Here is a 23,627-nt window from a genome sequence, read left to right as displayed (position 1 = left end):
TCTTAGGCACATTTGCTCTGAAAACAAACAATTCAATATTTTAATTTTTTGAATTAAGAATAAGAACTGTGCTGTACAGTGCACTGCATTCGATCAAGTATGCTATTAGATAATGATAAGACGTACATAGTTAAGTAACTTTTAACTTTTTGGAAAAATAATACACAACTGAAAATGTCTCATATTTTATGCGGCGAATTGAAATCAATCATAATCATATTATATTACATTGGACGTCAGAGCTAGCCAGCATAGTAAGACCTGTTTTTATTCCTAGAGCTGCCCCTATAGCCAAATACGCTTATGCAATCGAGGGACGGGAGATAGGTCAAGGCGACTGGTCTATACCTTCAGAGAGAAAAGCAAAGCGAATCAGTAGCTCGCGGCCCCGTTCGCGGGTGAAACGTAGTAAGGGGATGAAGACCCCAAAAATAAACCACGTTATTTCTTTTGACCATACTGCAGAGTGCATTTGCACTTTGCGTTTATAAATGTGTATTATGTGAATTGATTTATTCTTCATGCGTTGCCCAACATACTTTTTCGTAATCGCAATGTTTTTCACTACCTTTGGTGCTGTTGCATTGGTGATAATGTCTTTACAATCGCTTGTGAGTGAAGAAAGTAGTAAATATTCATTTCAAGTGATACATTTTTAAAAACTACCGAAAATAATATTTTTTCATTCAATCTAAAATTTTATTTTATTCAGACTGTCTATACTTAGGTAGTTTCTTTTCTTTTGTCTTCCAGTTATACAGTAGATAATTCTATACTTAGTTTATTTTATTAGAATTAGTATAGAGCACATTGGTACTTCCTTCCATTTCATTTTTTATTTCTCAAATACGATTATGGTAAAAATTATAATTACTTGGTATGTTTTCCACAGAAGCATAGAGCGAGTGTTGTTAAGTATATTTATTTTTTAATACTACTTGTATGCCCAATTTAAGGTAATTGCCATAAATTGGGTCTTGTAAAACACATTAGATTATAATAATTTATCATAACCTTTGGTCTTTGACAGCGCAATCGATCGGCGGGAAAACATGCGCGGTGCGTTTTCAAGTTCCCGCGCAAAATTTTCATAACAGACCAAATATTATTCTAGGGCTTTCTAAAATTATTATTTTCTGATATAACTGTGCTTTTGTTCTTCTTCAAATTATGATTTCTTGCATGTATTATGTCAGTTTAATTTTGTTTTACTTGTCCTACCAGGTTTACAGTTCTCTTGGGTCTTATCCTGCGTGATCACTAGAGGAAAATGGTACACGACGTTAATTTAATTTATATTAAGCATGAGTCAACCGCTTATAAAGTTGAATTTAGTAGGTAGTATTAAAATATATTATCATTGTTACGAGTTACGACAATATTAATCACTAGTATAAATTAATACATTTTATTGAGGTATTATTAGATACCTAATAGAGATGCTTTCTACCTAATAACATACCTATCTTCGTAGATATAGGTATACACAATTAATACGAATCCACACATAATAGCTACACGTAAAATATAACCACTAATCACTTTTCTGCGAGTGTTGTGTTGTGTTGTCATAAAAATATTCACTTATAGATTCAAATTGAACTTATTTAACGAATCTCTTGCAGTGTGCAGCACAAACTCCTTGCTCGGACGGGCAACACTGCCCGCCACATTGGCTCTGTTGCGAGGAAGGATGCTGTGCACCCGCAACTGTTATACCCAGGCACACACCTGAGACCTACACAACTAGTTGGTATTGGCAATGGTAGGTGCCCCAGCTGAAATTATTGTTAAAATTGATAGTCACTGTAATCCTTTCTATATTGCCTTAAAATTATTTTTGTATATAGAGCAATGCACATACAAAACAAATCTTTAATATGTTCACCAGGCAAGTGCTCTTCATCCTTGGGACGCTAGTGGGCATCGTGGCTTGCTGTCTATGGTGTATAGTCTTCAAACGCACTCGCATCTATATGTGCTCTATGGCATTCTGTGTGCATCGGAATAATTCCGAGCGTGATTCTGCGGGCTCGGTGTACCCTCCGCCGCGGTATAGCCGCTGTGGCTCCTTCCACCAGGCCCCACCACCGTATTCAGAAGTAATTATACTTTTTTTAATTTTTTTCATGACCATGGATACAGTAGTTCAGTAATAATCTATTTATATATACTATGTATTCTTATTTGGTGGTTAGTGTTGCCATGCCAATTTTGAAATAACGATTTGGCAATAAAATTTTACCATTGTAAACAAAATTTTTTGTATTACTCAAGCATTTTAGAGTTTAACAGAATATACACAGTCATAATTTTAACACTACATAATTCCTAAAATGCTCTTCTTTGTTTAAAATATTTAGTTTAGTAATTAGTTACCCTACATTATCTTTCTTCTTTATATATAAAATTCTCGTGTCACAATGTTAGTCTGCATACTCCTCCGAAACGGGTGGACCGATTCTCATGAAATTTTCTGTGCATATCGGGTAAGTCTGAGAATCGGCCAACATCTATTTTTCATATGTACCACGAAGCGGGCGAAGCCGGGGCGGACCGCTAGTTATTTTATAAAATCGTTAAAAGAGTAACGAAAGGAAACATCTATAAAACCTTATAAATGATTATGCTTAGGTACTTAGAATATGATTAAAATTACAGGTGACATCAAAGCCAGACCTGTATCCTCTGGTTATAACATGCAATGAAGGCGAAGGGAAGTCCGGGGGTAATTATCTGATGGTGCACTACTTTAGAAACTATGTCATTCGGGCGCCAGGTAAAATATAAAATACTGCTGATTCTATTACGTGTAGATTTATAGATACATATTTCTTGTCTTAGATCTTCACGTTAAAAAATACGAAGCATAAAAAACTATGATGTCGATAATTTATAAAAAACTGAATACCTACTCGAAATATAACAAAATCAGTTCCATCATAGAACTCAAGTGGCGAATTTCCATAAAACGAATAGAAATTCAAATGATTTCAAATTGTATAAGTGGTGTATCGACCTTGACTTCTAAAGCATGTCTTATCTCGGTTTGCAGGTTCTCTGTCCGCCACTAGCACGGCTGAATCGCTTAATTCGAGCTATATGTGCAACGCTGTTAACGAGGTATATAGAATACTAACTTGTCTTATCTATAAAAAAATGGATGAACATTGCTCACCATCTCCCTAAGTATCTCTCCTTCTTGGTCACAGATACAAAAACTTTTTAAATCGTCACAACTTTTTTTTACCTAATACGGTCTAATAGGATCTGAGTTCTGACTCTCCACAGCATTATTAATAATGTGCACACTTTTCCAAAAATATAATGCTACATAAACTTCCCCTTTATTAATGCCAAAATCACCAAAAATGCACACCAAACTGAAGATCACGATTAGCATTATTCCCACTGTCATTTTATGCGGGTATATGCGGGTACGTAGTCATTCTGTATTCTCCATTTCCAGGCAAACACGATGGTGCCACCACCATACTCTTGCGCGAGTAGCTACAACGAGTGCAACATGGGCTGCGGGCGCACAGTGCTCAGGTCTCTCACGTCGCTCGCGGAACCAAGGCGACGAGAGCAAACTAATAACGCTACTTTTAGGGATAATCTCATCAATTCTCCAGTGCAGCCAATGGTATTTTACAATTTCCTTTCCTTTTCATCTTTGGTTAAAATTGTCAATATCAAATGAATTAATGATTATTCCATATCAGTTTCTTCAGCAATCCTATTTTAACATTAACACAAACATTTTTTCCTCTTAATTGAATTTTTAGAACCCTTTCTTACAAACGACTCTGAGATTGCATAAAATCAATAAACAATTCACATAGCATATCACAAATATAATAACGTCTTTGGGATAATCCTTGCAGTATCATTAGAAACTAGATAAATTATTAAGAATAATTATTTACAGGATCCATCCTACGATCTTGAACTAGAGCTGATAGACTGCGAAATGTATTGCGACGGCGGTTGCAAGCCACGCTTAGGTGCTTCTCCACCACTGCGACACACTCATTCCAACTCTGAAGATACTGTTTTTGACCATGAAGCTTATGGCTTACGTCATCTCTTCCCATCACCTGAAGCTGGCGCTTGTGAATCTCCTCCACAGCCCACAAGTCCAACACAAACCTCTAGAGATTCAACTTTACGTAGACTAAGCGAAGAAAGGCGCATACGACGTTTCGAAATAGGAAAGAAATCATCCAGGACGAGGAAATCGAGCTTATACATGCCCCTGTCGGTTGGTTACAGTGGAAGGAATTCAAGAATCTCACCGGGTACTAGGATTTCTTCGCGTTCAGCCCCTGCGACCCCTTGTGGGGCTCTCGTACCCAACTTATTGAATCTAACCCAGAGAGTATCGGCTTCGCGACTCAGCTCACGTTCGTCGAGATTGGAAGAAGAAAATGACCCCCTGCTAGCATCGGATGTTGAAAATCCTGGCACTGAACATAAATTTTAATAGTCTGAAATCAATTTGTCCACCGGGCTTCAATTAGAGTAACTTTGTGATCTGTATAATGTCATTTGTAATACTATAGTTGTATGAAAATTTTGGCCTACTTCACGTAAGTTTAGTAAAGGAGATCAATTCGATGTTGTGATTGTATAGCTCATAAATAATGCGTGTATTCGCAAACTAGATAGTTCAATGTTAAATAAATATATTATTGTATGAGCTATGACATACTTTTATGTTTAAGAAGACGAGCTTGTTGGACCATTGTTCACTTGCATTTAAATATTGTATAATAAAGGAAATACTTCATTATTGTTATCTTTTTCTTACCGTTCCATTTCACAGAAATTGTTGTGGCACAGTGTAGGGCTCAGCCTTTTATTAAATTTAATTTTCAACTCCAAGCCAAGGGCTCGAAACAAAAAAAAAATAGACGCTTACCTTGATTATAATATAACAGCTCCCTGCATTTATAAAAATTTAAGTAAATTAATATGATATCTGCTAACCCCTTAAATATACATATTTATGCCAGAATATGGGTAAATTATGACGATGGTAACATTTTGATGCAAATTAAATTAAAATTATTAAAGTAAATTAATCTGTATTCATGTAAGCAGTGATGGACAGAAAAAATGTACTGTTTCTCAATATAATACAAATAAAAACGATCAATAAAAATACAAAGCCTTGAAATAAGCCGCGAAATTGCTCAAGATTTTTTCTAAAGTTTATGAACAATGAACGCACATTCCTCTGTCACTTTTACTGTCACATTCGTAAAGTCAAAAGTCAAACCCAAAAATATAAACATTTTGAAAGGCTTTCGAGATTCTAATAGAAAATACCCAAATAATAGAGACAGCATAGGAATCGAGTATTCCTTTTTAGTCAGAACAAGGACATAAAAAAGCAGCAACCGTGGATTCTAAATCGTTCATAAACTACAACACTGACATGAGTTTGCCAACAGATTTCGGCCCGGATTCAGGAGGCCGGGTGAAGGTTTGTTTTTACTTGAAACTAGAATTATTATAGAATAATGATTAATTTAAATCACATTATCATTAAATACTTAAAACGTTGCAGGGTTTAGTGATAGTTAAACCGATAGTGTACGGCAACATAGCAAGATATTTTGGCAAGAAACGTGAAGAAGATGGTCACACGCATCAATGGACTGTTTACGTGAAGCCCTATGCGAATGAAGATATGTCAGTGTATATAAAAAAGATCCATTTCAAGTTACACGAAAGCTACGCTAACCCAAATAGGATTGTGACTAAACCACCGTACGAACTTACGGAAACGGGTTGGGGAGAGTTCGAAATAGTTATTAAGATTTATTTCCATGACCCTAATGAAAGACCGGTAAGTATTTATTCAAATGTCTATCAATTCAGCAATAAAATTTGTGTAATATGATGTAGGTAAGTGATGCTTGTTTTTTCGTCAAATTTGACTAAAAGTTTAGTTTCTAAATTACTTTGATTTCATTATTGGAATGTAATTAATAATTTTAGCAGTGTACAATTAAGTTTTTACATTGATGATGAACATAAAAACAAAATCATTACATAAATAGTTAGAGTTTAAGAGTTGAGTTGAGTGTACCTTGATTGAAGAGGAAGGTTATAGTATACTAGTGGTCCGCCCCGGCTTCGCCCGTGGTACCTACATGTTTAAACTATCCTATCTCTCAAGTTGGATCGAACTGCACATGGTGTGCGAATTTTATTATAATTGGTTAAGTGGTTTAGGAGTCCATTGAGGACAAACATTGTGACACGTGATTTATATATATTAAGATAATATTTTGTTTACTTTTTAAACGGGTGAAGCGACAATGAATACATCAATGAAATCAAATACTTTTTCATCTAGTTTTTTGGAAACATAAATACTTCTTTTGCTTATCACTTTTAAAAACTAATCATATCACTTGCAGGTCACCCTATACCACATCCTGAAGCTGTTCCAATCCCCAGTGACGGAAGGCATGCCACAAGTCGGCCGAGCTTTAGTGAGCGAGTCGTATGAAGAGATTGTGTTCCAAGAGCCGACACAGTTGATGCAACATCTGCTCAATAATGTTAAACCAATTACAAATGGCCCTTGGACTCATGATACGGATTGTAAGTTATTTTTGTATGGTGTTAACTTAAGGGGTTGTAGTATTGTAGTAATTCTAAACCTCTCGTATTTTCGTCTTAGTTTAGTTAAAATGTAATAGATATGTTTATTTTTTAATTCAAGACAAATAAATGCATTTTTTTAATTTATTTAAAAAGAAGACAAGGTAAGCCATGTAACCTAATTGATTTCATAATATCAGAAATTTCCAATGATTGTTTTAATAATATGGGATCAAAATATTATTTTAATTAATGTTTAATATTATTATAATCTATGTTAAATATTTTCCAGTTGAAGAGAAGAAAGAAAAGACACTAGAAAAGATTGTAGCAGCTCAAACAGTAGTGAGGAGTGAGATATCGGAATTGAAAGAAAAACTACATCTTGCAAAAGAAACAATTACTAAATTCAAAGAAGAAATTGCGAAGATACAAAACAACCCTGCGGCAAATTTATTATCAGTAGTTTAAATACTTTAAGTAGAATATATTTATTAAAAAAAAAAACGTGTGGCATTCGGGGACTGCCGCGGTAAAGATATTGCAAGCCACACCTCCGCGCCCATCGGAGTGGGGAGCGTGAGGTTTTTTTCGTAACGGAATTTCTGGATTCGTTCCTGCGCTCAAGGCCCGCGATAGAAGCTATGCAATAGCATAAAAATGGACTCATTTTTTATATTTATACAAATATGAATTGATTAGTATTAAAATTAGGATGTAGGAACTAGGAACTATACAAGAAGCCAATCTTAGTGTAATTCTCCAAATAAAAGTTAGTAATAAGTTGTTTACCAAAATGAGAAAGCTGATAAAAATAACATAGACAAAAATATAAATTGGAATTAAAATTTACTTCCATAGAGAATAGTTGTAATCCTTGCTATAATGTGAAAATTTATTTGTTTTTATTAGTCATTCTTTCACATATTGTAGGATATTTTTTTCCACAGTGAGCATGTTTCCAAGTTTTCAAATAATAATAAATAAGATATGACAATTAATTATATTGTTTTTCTTTAATTAAACCGTAAGGCATTTAAAATTTTCGCGATATAGAAAAAAAACTAGTTTCTCATACGCTTTAATATGATCGAATTATAGATTTTAGATAAATGCTTAAATTAATGAGTTTAAATATTGGTAAAATTATAGGTACTTACACACTCAACGGTCTTAATTTAAAAGATATGCGCTAATTACGCACTGAATTCCACGACGTTCCTGGTTCGAAGTCCCACCTTGATAAGTACATATTGTGTTTTTTTTATGTAATAGCAGGCGAACGAGCTGGCGCTTCACGGGACTATTTTATTTTATTCTAATAAATATGTGTGGTGCCATGTCTTAACTCTCAATCAAGTATAATTAATTATCTGTGTCTCAACTAAACAAACAAATGTCCCGCGTTTGCCGCGCACAGCGGCTTCGCGACGCTACTGCGCTGCGGATCGTATCGTCGCGCGGAAAATGCTTCGCGAGGCTGCTTGCTAAGTTGCTGTGTGTGAACCCGCCTAATGTTTTTTTGTAGTTGGTAAGTACTAAAAAGAATAGTTGAATAGATATTCAATTACATAGCGTAATACAGAGTGAACTCTTATTAAAATATTAGATACTTATCGAGTTGTTTCTTAAAATATTTTATAAAACGACGCAATACTTACCTACTACCGCTTATCGCTCTAGAATGTTCTTATTTGTCAAACATAAGCAAGCAGCGAGGCAATTATTATTAGATCAATATTTCCACTTACCATTCGTTCCGAAATAAATATTATCATTTGCATCACGCAATGCAATGCGATCGTAGTTTGACCTAAATGTAGTTACATGCATTTGAAAAAGGTAAAACGATCGAACGTACATGAATTCGACCAATGATTAAGTGATATATTTTATGACTAGCACTATCCATCATAATCTACGACTACGAGGAATATCCATACTAATAAATAGACATCGGATTATATGCACTAACAAAATGCCAAAATATGCATGCAAATATGCACTAAAAAAGGCCAAAATATGCACTAAAAACGACTGATATGCCTAAAATATGCACAATAAAAAATCAAAAAACCTGTATTATTTTTATATATTTAAATCAAAGATTGTACAAAACATTGAAATTTTCTTGAAATTAAGTATAGTTTTTGTGCCAATATACAATTAAGCATTTTTACCAAATTTTCGAGCGCAAATTTGTGACGTTTGTCACCCGCGAGCCCAGTGTTGCCACCTTAGACCTTTCCGGGCTAAATCTAGCCCTTTTTTGGAATTCAACCCGTGTTTTAAGTTTTTAGCCCCAAAAGGGTAATCTAGCCCTATTTTGAATGGCTCAAAATTTACTTAAAATGGAGCCCATTTTGTAATTTTTTGCCATTTTACCATGCCAAAATAGGGTTTGTTGCGACTCGCTGAGCGTTCTGATTGGCTACTAAAGGTTAGTCGACCAATCAAAACTCCCGCTACTTAACGAAATATGCACGATTGGGGAAAAAGGCTAAAATATGCACTAACGCCGTAATTAGAGAGTTTTATGCATTTGCATATGCAAATATGCAAATGCATATAATCCGATGTCTACTAATAAAATAGAAAATTGTAAGTACCGTCATACTAACCGAAAGTTACGATACAAAACGATATTGAATCCTAGCGGTTGAGAAATAAGTCCCAATTTGGTAGATGATCATGTTGTTGTTGAAGTACATAATTTGAACTTGAACTATAGAAGTACTTACATCGGCTAAACCTGTAAATCACAAGCAATTACTGGTTAAGTAGCAGCTGTTCTCGTCCCACGGAAGCTTTAAGTGCGTTGCGTCATGCAAGGGAGGGAGCTATGATATCAATGCTAAAATTTATATAAATTACTAATTTAATTATTATAAATTTTAAAATTAAAATCTAGCCTATCGCCCGGAACCGTCGGAATAAACGCAGTTGAGTCGTTTTCAAAATAATTGTACATTACTACAAAATGTTTGTCCCCCTAAAAAATCTTCGAAAAAAATATGGTTACGACTGAAATAAATCATTGTTAACGTTTTACAGACTAAACTTAAGCATACTGCATATCATTTCTGATAAAAAGCAATGAATTGCGATTCAAATTCTTACATAAATTTAATGTGAAAATAAAGTAACAAAAAAAGCTCCATACATTTTTTTATTGTCCCCTATGTGGACGACAATGAAAACCAATATTTTTATCAGAATTTTTGTATGAAACTTCCTATTTTTTTGTATCATAATTAAAAAGCAATGTTTCAAGTGTTATATCTGATAGATTAAACTATTTAAATTACCTTAAATAAATGAAGAATTACATATTATAAAAATGTCCCTATCAATCGTTACAATTTCGTGACACTGATTTATTGACATAATTAACCAACTTCTTGTATCACAAAGAAGAGGAATCTAACTCTAATCATTGGCAGCACTGGTCATGTCACGAAAAGTAAGGTCACATTAACGCGCCGCCATTTTGTTCGTCGTCCAGACATGGAAGAAGTCCTATAGTGTGCTGTGCAAAAAATTTAGTTACAATTTACTAACGACGTATTCTCAACAAAAGTAAGTACATTTTGAAGAATTCACCTACCGCAATTGTAATATACTTAAATTATGACTAGAGTAATAGATTACACTTTCAATCTAATGGTAAATGTGATTATGTTTTGTGTAAAAGTATTTCTTAGGTTATTTTTTACATGTTACTGACGAACAATTTCTTGACATTTACTGACGTCAGTAAATTGTAGACGGTAAAGCTGTGGTCTCATGTGTAAAGTATGAAAATAAGATATTTAAAATGTGTGTTAAATTAATGTAACGAATAAAAAATAAAGGAGAAAAACAATAAATCTCCTCAGATTATTTTTTTGTAACTACAGGCCATACTTTTTTAAACCATGATGTAGGGTTAGTAAAGTCGGCCTTAGGGACTTGACTTTTCCTGGGATCTGATAACTTTTTTATAGTGAAAGCGGATCAGTGAGTCTTGGCCTCCAATTTTACAAGTGGTTTCTGATGGCTTGCCTTATTGCATTTACTATTTTACTGTTGATCGCTTTTCCACCCACACGAGTGATGCTTACTTTTGTTTTTATTTTTATTCAAAATACATATATCCAACAGCTTTTTTTAGTTTCAGAATGCCGCTAACCGGTGCCGAACGGCAAAAAAATACATTGAAAAACTAAATAAAACCGGCCAAGTGCGAGTCGGGCTCGCGCACAAAGGGTTCCGTAGCAGCAAATATAATAAATTACAGTTAAATCAACCTATCTCAAAAACTATAAGAGATACTTTGATCAAACCAAAAATCGTTGAAAGAGTTAATTAGCATGCATCACCTCTATTTTTTTTAGAATTTTATACCCCGTAGTTATAAAAATAGAGGGGGGGGGACATACTTTTTACGACTTTGAGAGCTGATATCTCAAAAACCGTTCACTTTAAGAAAAATGTTTTTTAGAAAACTTTATATCATTTTAAAAGACCTTTCCATTGATACCCCACACGGGTATGTACATCGAAAAAAAAAATTTCATCCCTCAGTTACATGTATGGGGGGCCCCACCCCCAATTCTTTTTTTTACTATTTAGTGTCATATTTTTGTAGCGGTTCATACAACACATATTCCCATCAAATTTCATCACTGTAGTACTTATAGTTTCCGAGTAAATCGGCTGTGACAGACGGACAGACGGACAGACGGACAGACGGACATGACGAAACTATAAGGGTTCCGTTTTTGCCATTTTGGCTACGGAACCCTAAAAAGCAAAACCCTGAAAAATATGAAAAGAAAAGGAAAAAACACCTCGAGAAAGTGAAACAAAGACAAAGAAAAATATCAGATCTTAATGACAGTGAAAAAGAAGCTCGAAGACAAAAATCGAAAGAAGCTAATGATAGAAGAAAAGAAAAGGAAAAGCAAACAGAGAATTATAAAAATTGATTGTTTGTTGATTATTTTGTAACTAAAAATATATATTTTTTTTAACTAGTGACTTCTTACTTTTTTATATGTAATATTACCTTATTCTGAATACAGCCTTACTTTTACAACTTCCTGACATTTCCTGACGAAACAGTTTACTGACAATTTCGTGACGTACAAATATTTTGAAAATGACCCAGTTTTCTTTTGCAGGGAATGAAACTATGAAGTACACGTGTTTTGGGTATCTAGTTCAAGTTTATAAGGCACATTAATGTTTTCTCATATACCAAAGTTTTATCCACACTGATTACCAAAGTCATTAGGAAACGCGTCACGTAAATTGCCCAATTATAGACTGACCAAAATGGCTGGGTACATTAGGTTATACTTAACACCCTTAAAATTGTGTACCATATACGTTATTGGGCTATATGTGCTGTTCTGGACCTAATCCAGAACAGCTACAAGGTGTAATCTATCTTAGATCGAGAATCATCTGCCTAGTACGTGCTAGTACCTACATCTTTTTCTGCCGTTATGACGCACTTGTAAAAACGACATACGTAACAAACATTAAGCAAACTAAACACCGCGTTTTCATAGAAAAACCCGCGTAGTTTCCCGTAAAAACTATCCTATGTGCTAAGCTAAGTTACCCTCTAGGTGTGCCAAATTTACGAAAATCGGTTCAGCAGTTTTTGCGTGAAAGAGTAACAAACATCCATACATACTCACAAAATTTCGCATTAAATATGTTCACTGAAAACCTATCTTTTATGTTTTTATTACAACGATTGGAGGCATTACATATTCAAGAGTTCGAAAACAGCGCGAGCGGTCAAACTTTTATTTGATAATGGTTATTATTTCGAAGAAAGGGGTGATTACTGGTTATTACTTGTATTTACTTTGTATATACGTAAAAAGTGATATTAGGTACTTATTTACAAGTTCACCACTTATCGGATTTTAAATTATTTATAAAAAGTGGTAAAATTACATGTTGTAACTAAAACTACCTAGTTATTCGGATTTAAAAGATTTTAAAAATAATTACTCATTAGTATAGTAACCAAACTATTTCTAATCATTGGAAGTAATCAGAAATAATATCCCCGTATTGAAAAACACACTTTAATAAAATATCGTAGACAATACTTATACGATACGAGAAAAGTGAAAACTTTGAGCAATAACATATTATATGCGCTCTAGCATTATATTTAACAGAAAATATAAATTTAATAGACATTAGGTATCACTTACTAGGTTTCACAACACTTTTTGAAAATAACACTAAACTTAATCTATTCAATGTTCAAAACCAGCTATTTTCCTTTTTCATTCTGTCTCTTTGTCGTCCCTTCAATTCGAGATTTTGGAAAATTTCAGATAACTCATTTAATTTTTGCTCTGGGGTTTTTGGCAACCGCTGCAGTTTACAAGAGTCATTTTCACTCCTGCAAAATGTAAAGGTCTCCCTCTCTCGAAGACACAACAGCTTCTCTTTTTCTGACATAGCCGTTAGTTTTGCGACTTGAAGTGCTGCATTTTTAAATCGAGTTTTGGGTGACATTTTTACTGCTTCTTTAGAAGTTTCAGAGTTATTCTTTTTAAGGCAGTCCTTCTTCTTTAAATTCGTAGTAACATATAGTGGCTTGATAACATCGTAAGTATTTTCACGAAGCAATTGTTGAGGCTTATTAGTGACGTTTTCCATCGAAGTTCTCCGAAAGCCATGTATCCTGAGTGGAGTTAAAGGTTGGAGAACTTCGTGGAATTTCAACGGTTTGTCGTTTTGTATGTCCAAAACGATAACTTTCGTTTTATCTGGTTTCTGGCCGATAGCTGGTAAGGGATGGAAGGGGGATAGACCGGGTTTGATGGTGATATCGTTTTCTAGCATTCTGGACTGCGCGGTTTTGTGTTTACGAGTTTTGAGTTTCCGCGGCGCGTATATGGTAGTGAGGGCGCGCGTCTTGCTAGCGCTGATGGGCGCGAGTGGACCGGGCAGCACGGAGGCCGCCCTGCGTCCCCCCATGACCTTGGCCGATGGGCAATCGAATTCACTGGCCTGAGCCACCGGACACGACACGCAGCTGTGACGGCATCCACGCGATTGACGACACCTACTATGCTTTGGTGGGACAATTTTTTCAATTCAATTTTATGGTTTTGCTGACAATGTAAATGTACTGTCACTTGATTTCTTTTTTGCGACCCGTCAACGCTAAACCCTTTGTTATTTCTGTTAAAAGAGGTTGAGGTCTGTCAAACATATCCTTTTAATTGTTATTGAAATGAATGGGTGTATTTTATAACCGTAAAAGTTATTGAAAGTAACCGAATTCAAAATTTAGGACATCGCACCCTGTAGGTTGTATAGCGAATAATCCTTCATCGGGTATTTTAACTCATGCCTATCCGTACCTACTCTCTATTTCTTTACCTCTTCCTGATGAGGTAAGGAAGTTACTGAAGAACAGTTTCTAAGTTTTCGTCGAGATCAACTCAATCGTGTTTGAAAACTGCGTAAGTTTACATGAAACTAGAGCAACTAGAAAACAAAATGTGATCCTTAATCTCATCTCATCCTATGGGATCCATTGTAGGTATGCAATGTCCCTATGATAATTTTCTACAGAACGAAATCAATTGTAGAGCCATTTTTACTTTGTACGAAATCAATTCTATGTAGAGCCATCAGCCATTTTTACTTTGTCCAATTTTTATTGTCATCAAATGTGTATCGTCTATGTCATAAACTTGTCATAAATATATTAGATTAATAGATATGATAATTTTCCACGGTGAATATGGGGGGTTGTTTTGAGGTATAATGACCGCCATGAGCCATCGATCGAATTTGTTGACCTTCAACCTTCATTGAATATATGTTTGTTGTAGCACGGAAATACTACAGTTCGAAGTACTTATCTATATTATGCTATGTTGATTAAATTGATAATTAATTTACAGGGAATATTAGGAATATACCTACTGAAACAACTACGTAATCAAGGAAATTGCAGGATGTACCAACAATCTGCAGGCATTATAAAAACTGGCAAGCGTGATTCGTTGCTATCAAAAAGCTAATACGACCAGAATGTTGTCTGCATCTTCGCACGCGTGGTCAAAAGAAGTTCTAATATGAATGAGATATACCTACTACGAAAATCATTCCACAAATCGCTCCGTAGCGACGCGACGGAAAGAAACACAGACAAACAATATTCGCCTTTATAATATACCTAATGATAAAATTCTCGTAAGAAGAAATGATTAAGGTTCGGTTATTAGTTGTTTCTAAAGGTTTTTTTATGGTATAATAATTATTGTGAGGATACAGGAAACAAAGCTAATGATAGAGTTATTCCAGACTTTAAAACGTGGTAAGTAATATCTTATACAGTAGATATTATATCATATAACATTCTAAAAGTTTCAGGATTAAAGATTTGATAGACTCATAAAAAAATTAGTTTACTTAAAATGAGTTGCATGATATTTTTCGGATAAGTAAATTTATTTGCCTATAATTACATTTCCAAATAATAAACTAAGTAAAAATAATGAATAATCATGCCCTTGATTTATTATTCATGGTGAATCATGAAGAAACATGAAATCATAAGTAGAGTAAGCAGTAAGGTCAATGGTCATTATGACTTTCTTTCAGGCTTACTACACTAATTAAGGCTTCAATAATAAATCAGATAATTTCTAAAGTTTTGCTAAACTTGCCATTCAACATTAAGTATGTAGGTATATGAATTATGAATTATTCAATAAGTATTGAGGTTGAAAAACTCTTATATACCTATATCTAAGTAGGATAATACATCCATACATCGACTCTATAATATATATTATGACCTTTGATGTACCAACTACAAAGAAGTAATCTTCTTATCTTATATATAAAAATGAATCGCAAAATGTGTTGGTAAGCGCATAACTCGAGAACGGCTGAACCGATTTCAATAATTCTTTTTTTATTATATTCCTTGAAGTACGAGGATGGTTCTTATGTAGAGAAAACGTAAACATGTATCACGGGCGAAGCCGGGGCGGACCGCTAGTGTAGAATATAATTACCTACGCTATTTAGACAATTTACGAAAATCATAAAATTACAGAACACCGAAGAAGGAATCAGATATCTTCCACAGCGATTGATCTTTTAGATTAATTTAAAAATGACATTTTAATATTAGGATTTTTTCGATAAAGTAGGTACTTACTTAGTTAAAAGTTTCAGAAAAATTCTTACATACAAGGTCTACCTACAACATAAATGAATGCGTCATAAGGTTTTAAATATAATTGGTCACATACCTACTCTCAAAAATCGATTTTCATTCATCGCATCCAGCCCTTCCCTTTCAAATCTTCCAAACCCTAATTTTGCCAGAGCGCGCGTGACGTCACATGGAATGGTTTCATTCGACAATGTACCAATACAGTTTTTCTAATAATTAGAAAAATGAGCGTTGGTATGTGTTTAATTATTATGAACTTAATATAAGAAGATTATTGACATCCCAAACATGAAGATTTTTCCCAGACATGAAGACGTTATCCCAAGCCTCCGCTAATAATTTTCAACATATGCCGTTCCTTAAATAAATTTTAGTGCATAATTAATATCCCCTAACCAATTAACACGTTCAAGACGGGGCCCGATTTTGGCTACTTATCGTTGGGCCGGCATAGGGCTTACAAGACCTGTTGGTGTACTTCAATTACGGCCGGCATCAGGTGGAAAGGACCTGTTACACCTTTTGACATTAAAATCAAATGTGTCATCCAGTTGAAGACTTTTTTGAATATTCTTTCTTGAAATGTATTGTTATTGAATCACTGCATAACAACATTAGACCCGTTTTTGAAAAAAATATCATTAAAGGAGGTTAAATTAGTAGTAAAATTATAGGATCTTATACACCTGATCCCGGCACTAGTGAATATGATTGCTAGTGATGTCAAATGAATCGACTATATAATTAAAAAAAATCAATTTATTTTTACCTCAAAAACAGTATGCGCTTCATTATAACAGTTATGACAATACGAGGGTGAATCAAAAAGTTCTTGGAATCACTTTAAAAATGTAAAATCTATTTTCCAAAATTTGTTTTTCTCTTTGAAAAAAATGTTTTTTCTAACTATCAAAAATCTCAACCACGGCATCCATTGCCGCGTCATAATCGTAAAATTTTGTTAGATATATAATAATAGATATCAATACAATATCGCAACGTCTAATTATTATGCACATCACTAATTAACTGACCTGTCACCAACGGCCGGCTATCGGGTTATCAGGCATCGGGTCTTTTAGATCCGATATCCGTCCTGCAAGGACAAAATTTCTTTGCAGGCCGTATCAGGTCTTTAAGATCCGATACAATATTTTTCCTTTTATGGGTACTATTTAGTGGCAGAATACCAGTCAATATATCTGTCACACTCTCACTACAAAAAATCCTAAAGTAAACTACCCCGGCCCATGCGATAGCAATAGAAATCTCTCTCCGGCCCGCGCGAATAGTTCACTTCAGGTGTTTTCGACCCGATGCCGTACTGAACGTGTTAACGTTCTTTATTACAAAAAATAAATTATAACAGCAGTTACGCATTGACCCATTATTAAATAATATGTAGATAGCGTATGAAATCTGTCTTATTATGTGATACGGATATAAATTATCGCATAACCTCGTCCACGACCAAAGTTTCATTTTCAATGCCACGCCTCGGCCGCGTCATCAGCGTGCGTAACAATATTGTATAACATTCGTAAACCAAAATACGAACAAGCACGTGGTTTATTGTGAAAATATGCGAGTGACCAGAGTCTGTTTCTAAAAAAAAAGTAACTAACTGACATCATGTGACATAATGATGTAAAAATTAAAGACAATTGCGCCAAAATTTTCATTTTTCAGGCTCAGTGATATGTGGTTTGTGTAACTGTTTCACGCAATTATTTAACTACACAAAAGACACAAATAAAACTACAATTTCAGAATAGTGTTTCAGTGCATACAGTTGTTTTATGGTAAGTAAGAATGTGTTCTTTTATTTATTTATTCGGTTTCTCTGATTAAATTATTATCATTTATCAACATGTTGTGAAGCTACTGTATCGTATGTTTTATAACAACGAACTAAAAATAAATTACATTTTATCAATGATTAAAATATAGGCACAGGTATAGGTATTGTTCTTTCATTATGTATGTATTTTGACTTAAAATTTCCCGCCAATACTTAAAGGGGCGGGATTAGGGATGTACTACTTTAAAGACAGAGATAGATATATTTTCAGTTGTGTAGACTTAAGTTATGCAATTGATAAATTATTATACGATGTTCTGTTTTCATCAACGAATCGTTGATGCATACTTAAAGATAGTAATTTTATTCATTACCTTTACTTTCTGACCAATAGATATTTTTAGAATATTACTAACCTTAGTGCATTACTACCGAGATAAATTCAATTATGTCTATCTGTTATATTATGCATTTTTTTGAAGTTGAAGAAATTAAGTATGAAAAATGTAAGGTGCTGGGGAAAATGTTTTTCGTGCGTAAATAATTTTATGACTCTATGTATGAGAGCATATTACTAGAGTTTACGATATTTCACAATTATTATAACGCTGACTGAATTTTAGTTTATCTTAATAGATAAGGTATTTCCGTAATTTCAATCTTTGAGTAAACAATACAATTTTATTTTTACATCATACTTACTGTTTGTTGCTGATATATCTAAAGAATTTATACCTTTCTGTTTAAGTAAAGGAAGATTTCAAAGATTATTCATTAGTGTCTTGAAACAGTCGGTTCGACTTGTGGTGTTCGACTTCCTAACTTTCTTCATTTAGAAAATTGTGTACGTAGTTAACTACAAATTAATTACTGAAACAATTTCTTTGCAATAATTTTTTATAATTTATAGGTACTTATATTAAGATTTTTTATTACTGGCCTTTCTTGGTTATTGTGTTTTTTTTTATTAGGTAAGTGCCTTTTTAAACTCCGTATGTAATTTCATGGTAATTTCTATATGTAGTAGACTTTACGGTGGCTTTTGCAACCCAGTTTTCGGGTTTATTAGGTAGTATAGGAACCATGTCAGTTGACGCTATAATGCAACTCTATCAAAGGAACAAATTAATCATAACAATTTTAGGTAATAGGTATTATACGCGAATCATGTAAAAAGAACGCTGGATGAAAGTGATGGGGTGTGTTTTGGCATGTATCGAGTTTAGCACGAAAGTTATTTGCTGCTTATTTTATTTTTGAAGTAGGCTCTCGAGTCGTGGCTTCGCAACTACATATTTGTTATTCTTATACCACCTCATAACATCAAATAGACCAATAAATCGCCAATGCGCAGCTTAACCGTCAGCGTTCTTTTTACATGACGCGACCTATAGTTATTGTAACGTTTGACAGAAATTTTGCATTGCTTAATATTTTTTTCGACTGAATATTTATAATCTCGATCATACTTATCAATTGATTCATGATTATTGAGTCGCGTGGGGTCGATTTAAAAAAAAAACTGTCAATAAAATATACTTAAATTCAAACGAAACCGCTAGAGGCACTGTAGCCTATAACACAAGTTATATCAATTAATTAGATACTTACATCATTATTACGATATTATCATTATAAGCAGATAAAATTTGTTTATACTGCCGGTGGGACTCACGCTTGGGGTTCATATCGCATGATGAGCGATCCTCACCAGAAAATTGCATAAGCATGAATAGATAATATAATCATGATAATAATATAATTATTGTCTATTGTTGAAATGAAATTCAAAATCTTTGTGTACTACTCACAACTATTTTTTTCGCGTAAGTAGGTACCTCTACCTAATTAGATTTTGCACTGATTTCCGTATTGCATAATTTGATAATAAGTTGATAAGGCATTGGTCACGGCGATGCGTGATGTGATGTGAAATAATTCTTGTATCAAAACATAAGTTACCGATTTTCGTTATATCTGAAAGTGTTTGTTTCGGGGAGCGATTCCTTATTTTATTATATGAAGGATTAAGTATCGATTTGTGTTTGATTTTACGCGAATATTAGTTCTACCTATATAGGTAGTTTATTAATTATCTGTGGTTATAGTTAAATAAATAAATTAAAGACTAACGGATTGTGAACGCGATTTATTTATCCGGACGTTTCTAACACTCAACAGCTGGTTAACAACTCACTTCCTGGGTCCATTTAAATTGTAAATTTGTTTTCAGTAATACAAAATGGAGTTCATCATCGGCGGGTTAGCCGGCGCAGGTGCAACGATATTCACAAACCCCATGGACGTTGTAAAGACCCGCTTACAGTTACAAGGCGAATTGATATCTAGGAAGGAACAGGCAACACGATACAGGGGAATATTTCACGCGTGTTATGTTATAGCTAAGGCAGATGGTGTGCTGGCTTTACAGAAAGGTCTCACGCCTGCCATGTTGTTTGGCTTTTGTATGAACTCTGTTAGGTAAGGTTTTATTTAGTTTTTTTTCTTCGAAAATCCACTATCAAAAATTTTGTAAGTTGTCCACGCAAGCGAAGCTAAAGGCAGAAAGCTAGTTAGTTTATTTAATACTAGCGGTCCGCCCGCCGGTAGCCTATGTTCTTTCTCAGGGTCTAAAGATTATCTGTGCCAATTTTCATCAAAATCGGTCCAGTAGTTTATGCGTGAAAACCATACATACATACAAACCTTTCCTCTTTATAATATTAGTATAGAAAAAAGTTTTTTTCTCACAATTTTTTTTTATAAGCTTCTCAATATTTTCAGGCTAGGCTCATACCACATAGCTGAAGTGCAGGGTTGGACAAAGACAGACGGCGCCACTAGTATACAAAAAGCCGTGTTTTGGTCAAGCGCGAGCGGATTATTTAGTGGGGTGGCTGCTAACCCCACGTCTGTTGTTAAAACTAGAATGCAATCCGCGGCACATCCTAGTGTAGCTGTAGGACGGCAGTATCAATATAAAGGTAATGTAATAAAATAAGTACTTATTATTATAATATGTGGTAAACACTGATAACTACTGGCTCGTATTCTTTTAAATTTTTTATATATTAGGTATGACGTATTTACTATTTAACAATTTGGAATTGGACTAAATTTTTTTTTAATCTAAACAATTTTTATACTGCTATAAGAATTAGCACTTCATCTTAGGTAATGGTAAAATCCGAACTGATGAGTTGGCATTGTACCATCAAGGTTAGGTTAGGCTAGGATAAATTTAAAGACCTAAATATCGTGTATATTTAGGTCTTTAGGCCACTTAATATTATATTATGTAATTCTTATGTGAAATTATTTAAATTCGGAAAATGTCAATCAAGCAAGTCATGTTTCTAAGCGGTTTTATTTTTAGAGATTAAACCGCGAAACATGATAGTGACGTCACTAAGCTAGATATGTGATATTGAGTATAAGCGATATTTTCGAACTTACAGACAAGTCTTCGGTAGTATAGTGGTCAGTATCCCCGCCTGTCACGCGGGAGACCGGGGTTCGATTCCCCGCCGGAGAGAACTCTTTTTGTTTTTTTTTTGTTTTTTATTAATTATTACGGCTGTAAACTTTTAGAACCAGTGATTATTAACATTTTTCTTTACCAAACTTTTGTATCGGAATATAAATAGGTATATTTTGTTAGTATGATCAAACTGTATGATTATCTCGTGTTCTTTTTAAATTTTATAAAAATTAAAATATTTTTTCAGTTTTGACTCACTTCAATAATAAGTACTTACTTTATTATATTAATATAATCAAGATACAATTTTATATTTTTATATGACGGATTTACGACCGTGGCTTCGCTCGCGTGGTCAAAGAAAAACCCGTATAGTTACCGCTCTTGTTGATATTATCGTTCCCGTGCGGGATAAAAACCACCCTAATAAAAAAAATCTCATCAAAATCGATTACAATATTACGGTGATATATAATATTTCGTTTCTAGGTATGCTGGATGCCTTCACAAAGATCTACAGAACGGAAGGCATGAGAGGTTTCTTCGCCGGAGTCAACGCGACATGCATGCGATTGGCTATCGGTAGTGCCGCTCAGTTGACTACTTTTTCAGCGTAAGTTTTTTATTTATATGTAGTTAATACCTTTTTTGTCATTTGATGCGATTTTTAAATATTTGCTGAAGAGAAACTTTAGGCGCGTTGAGAGTAAAATTTCAAGTTCGCGTCATGGTAATACCGTCACGTCATGGATTAAGGCGACGATCTTTGAATCTTTCCAAAAAAGTTTCACTTCTGACACGTGTACTCGGCACACACGCTTTTATACTATTTTAACTATCATTATTAAATATGTAGGTACCTATGTTATTCAATACGAAAACTACTTGACCTATGACTCGACTAATGACCTTCAAGTATCGTGGGTTTTAATTACATTCATTATAAAATATCTTCGTATATGGTGTTGGTTCAGTAACATACAAATACTACTTCTCACCTAAGAGTTCTATCGAGCCAAATATCAGGCACAGAAACTATCACATCTATATCCATCTACCCACATCAAGAAACTTAAAAGACTTGACCCAGATCCAACAAAATTAAAAGCCTTTAATGGTATCCTTTTTCCAACAGTGCAAAAGAAACCCTATTGAATAACGGGATTTGCAAACGGTCAGAACTGGGCCTAGCATTCCTGGCAAGTGCCATTAGTGGTGTGATGGTAGCTGTGGTCATATGCCCACTAGATGTTGTCACCGTACGACTGTACAATCAGGGTAAATAACACCACATTTTTATGTCTCCTGGTGATATAATTGTATGCGCTATTGTCAATAAAGATTGAGCATTTTCTGGTACTAACTATAAACTAGAACATCTGTAATGTGACCTTGTCGATTTTTTTAAAAAGATTCTAGGGAGGTCTGTCTTCGTTTACTGCACTTGTATTTATTATCATGGAAGGAATGACAAACTTTTTTTTTAATGGATGTTTTCGTCAAAATCAGTAATAAACATTTCTCGTAGGTACCTACTTAATATAGCGCAGGATACTAACCGCAGAATCATTGGCATGAATAAAACCATTTATGATTTATATTTGAACGGATTTCATACGTTCATATTAGTTACCATCTAAACTGTATCCACAACCATAAATTCCACTGTACCACAATAACAGGCTTCTAGGATTTGGTGCACATTGTCATCTCCAAACTTTGCACCGCTAAAAGCTACACCTGAATAGCATGTTCTCATGGTCATCTTATATATTCCATCGATTCCAGGCTGAAAGATCAGCTGCTTGAGAGAGGATTGTTTCAAAGTTCGCCCCTAACACTCGCCTTCGTCGCGAGTCTGGCATGTGGCGTCTTGTGTGTGCTATTGGAAACCCCGCTGGATGTAGTCAGTACTCGTATGGTTAACCAGGGTAATGTCCCCTTATGAGAGCTACCTTTTTGATCTTTATGTTTGTAATGTCCTGTATGAAAGCTTGTTTGTTTGTTGATTTTGTTTTGTTTTATTTTGTTTTGTTGTACTTCATCCAGCTCCGTTCCTATTCATTTGCTTTGCCTTTCAAATATGATACGAAGACTCGATTTAAATATCATTTTACTAAAGCTTGGTTCAGAACTTCACTGTCACACTCACCTAGGTATGATTATTTTAAGATTTTTAACAATATTCGATTATATTTCAGGGTCTGGGTTAAAAGGTGAAAAGCTCTACACTGGTGTATTTGATTGCATCAAGAAGATATTGAAAACGGAAGGTACTTACGGCCTTTACAAGGGTATCGGCCCGCTGTATTTGCGGATAGCTCCTCACACGACTCTGTCACTTGTTATATGGGACATGTTAAATATTGTGTTCGAGAATAAAAAGAGCTAACAGTATTAAACGTTTTTTTATTTCAAACCACAATTGGAGGACGTTCTTCATCAACATCTGGACGGGAGCGTAGATAATTAGCTATGGGTGGAGAAAATTGTATTTCCCAATC

At 34.3% G+C, this 23,627-nt stretch overlaps 5 protein-coding genes and 1 non-coding gene across 11 annotated transcripts in view; 4 read left to right on the top strand and 2 right to left on the bottom strand.

Annotated features, from left to right (window-relative positions):
• The window catches only part of LOC149486155 (SH3 domain-binding protein 5 homolog), a 243,113-nt gene that overhangs the window by 170,304 nt on the left and 49,182 nt on the right, over positions 1–23,627 (bottom strand). The gene's annotated exons all lie outside the window — the stretch shown is intronic.
• LOC149486165 (uncharacterized) lies at positions 383–4,795 on the top strand. 4 transcript variants are annotated; one of them, XM_089699483.1, is made up of 8 exons: positions 383–611; positions 1,225–1,273; positions 1,626–1,765; positions 1,892–2,102; positions 2,662–2,728; positions 3,056–3,123; positions 3,470–3,646; positions 3,932–4,795. In XM_089699483.1, exons 2-8 carry the CDS (start codon positions 1,271–1,273, stop codon positions 4,484–4,486), a joined length of 1,221 nt encoding a protein of 406 aa, XP_089555609.1. In that variant the 5' UTR covers positions 383–611; positions 1,225–1,270; the 3' UTR covers positions 4,487–4,795. The 4 variants fall into 4 exon arrangements, with proteins under 4 accessions (XP_089555609.1, XP_089555607.1, XP_089555610.1 ...); XM_089699481.1 differs by having other exon boundaries at positions 2,662–2,779; XM_089699482.1 differs by lacking the exon at positions 383–611 and adding an exon at positions 649–764 and having other exon boundaries at positions 2,662–2,779.
• Positions 5,264–7,611, top strand: Gas41 (YEATS domain-containing protein 4 Gas41). Its single transcript, XM_089699480.1, has 4 exons — positions 5,264–5,491; positions 5,576–5,857; positions 6,435–6,621; positions 6,914–7,611. Exons 1-4 carry the CDS (start codon positions 5,444–5,446, stop codon positions 7,090–7,092), a joined length of 696 nt encoding a protein of 231 aa, XP_089555606.1. The 5' UTR covers positions 5,264–5,443; the 3' UTR covers positions 7,093–7,611.
• Positions 8,039–23,515, top strand: LOC149486161 (solute carrier family 25 member 35-like). Of its 3 annotated transcripts, none has more exons than XM_089699520.1 (6): positions 8,039–8,152; positions 19,876–20,123; positions 20,427–20,626; positions 21,613–21,736; positions 22,912–23,054; positions 23,325–23,515. In XM_089699520.1, the coding sequence occupies exons 2-6, from the start codon at positions 19,885–19,887 to the stop codon at positions 23,513–23,515; spliced, it is 897 nt and encodes a 298-aa protein (XP_089555646.1). In that variant the 5' UTR covers positions 8,039–8,152; positions 19,876–19,884. The 3 variants fall into 3 exon arrangements, with proteins under 3 accessions (XP_089555646.1, XP_089555647.1, XP_089555645.1); XM_089699521.1 differs by lacking the exons at positions 8,039–8,152; positions 22,912–23,054 and adding exons at positions 17,277–17,643; positions 22,259–22,401; XM_089699519.1 differs by lacking the exon at positions 8,039–8,152 and adding an exon at positions 17,283–17,643.
• On the bottom strand, positions 12,799–13,826 carry LOC149486163 (uncharacterized). Its single transcript, XM_089698758.1, has one exon. The coding sequence runs from the start codon at positions 13,615–13,617 to the stop codon at positions 12,895–12,897; it is 723 nt and encodes a 240-aa protein (XP_089554884.1). The 5' UTR covers positions 13,618–13,826; the 3' UTR covers positions 12,799–12,894.
• On the top strand, positions 21,106–21,177 carry TRNAD-GUC (transfer RNA aspartic acid (anticodon GUC)). Its single transcript has one exon. It is a non-coding gene; the product is annotated as a tRNA-Asp (tRNA).

The sequence above is a fragment of the Colias philodice genome, chromosome 9, assembly GCF_061535455.1.
Source record: "Colias philodice isolate Cphi_HAF_F1 chromosome 9, ilColPhil1 Martin Lab GWU primary, whole genome shotgun sequence".
Classification (NCBI taxonomy): Eukaryota; Metazoa; Arthropoda; class Insecta; order Lepidoptera; family Pieridae; genus Colias; species Colias philodice.
Note: the sequence above shows the minus strand (reverse complement) of the source record. Positions and strands in the feature narration are given on the sequence as shown.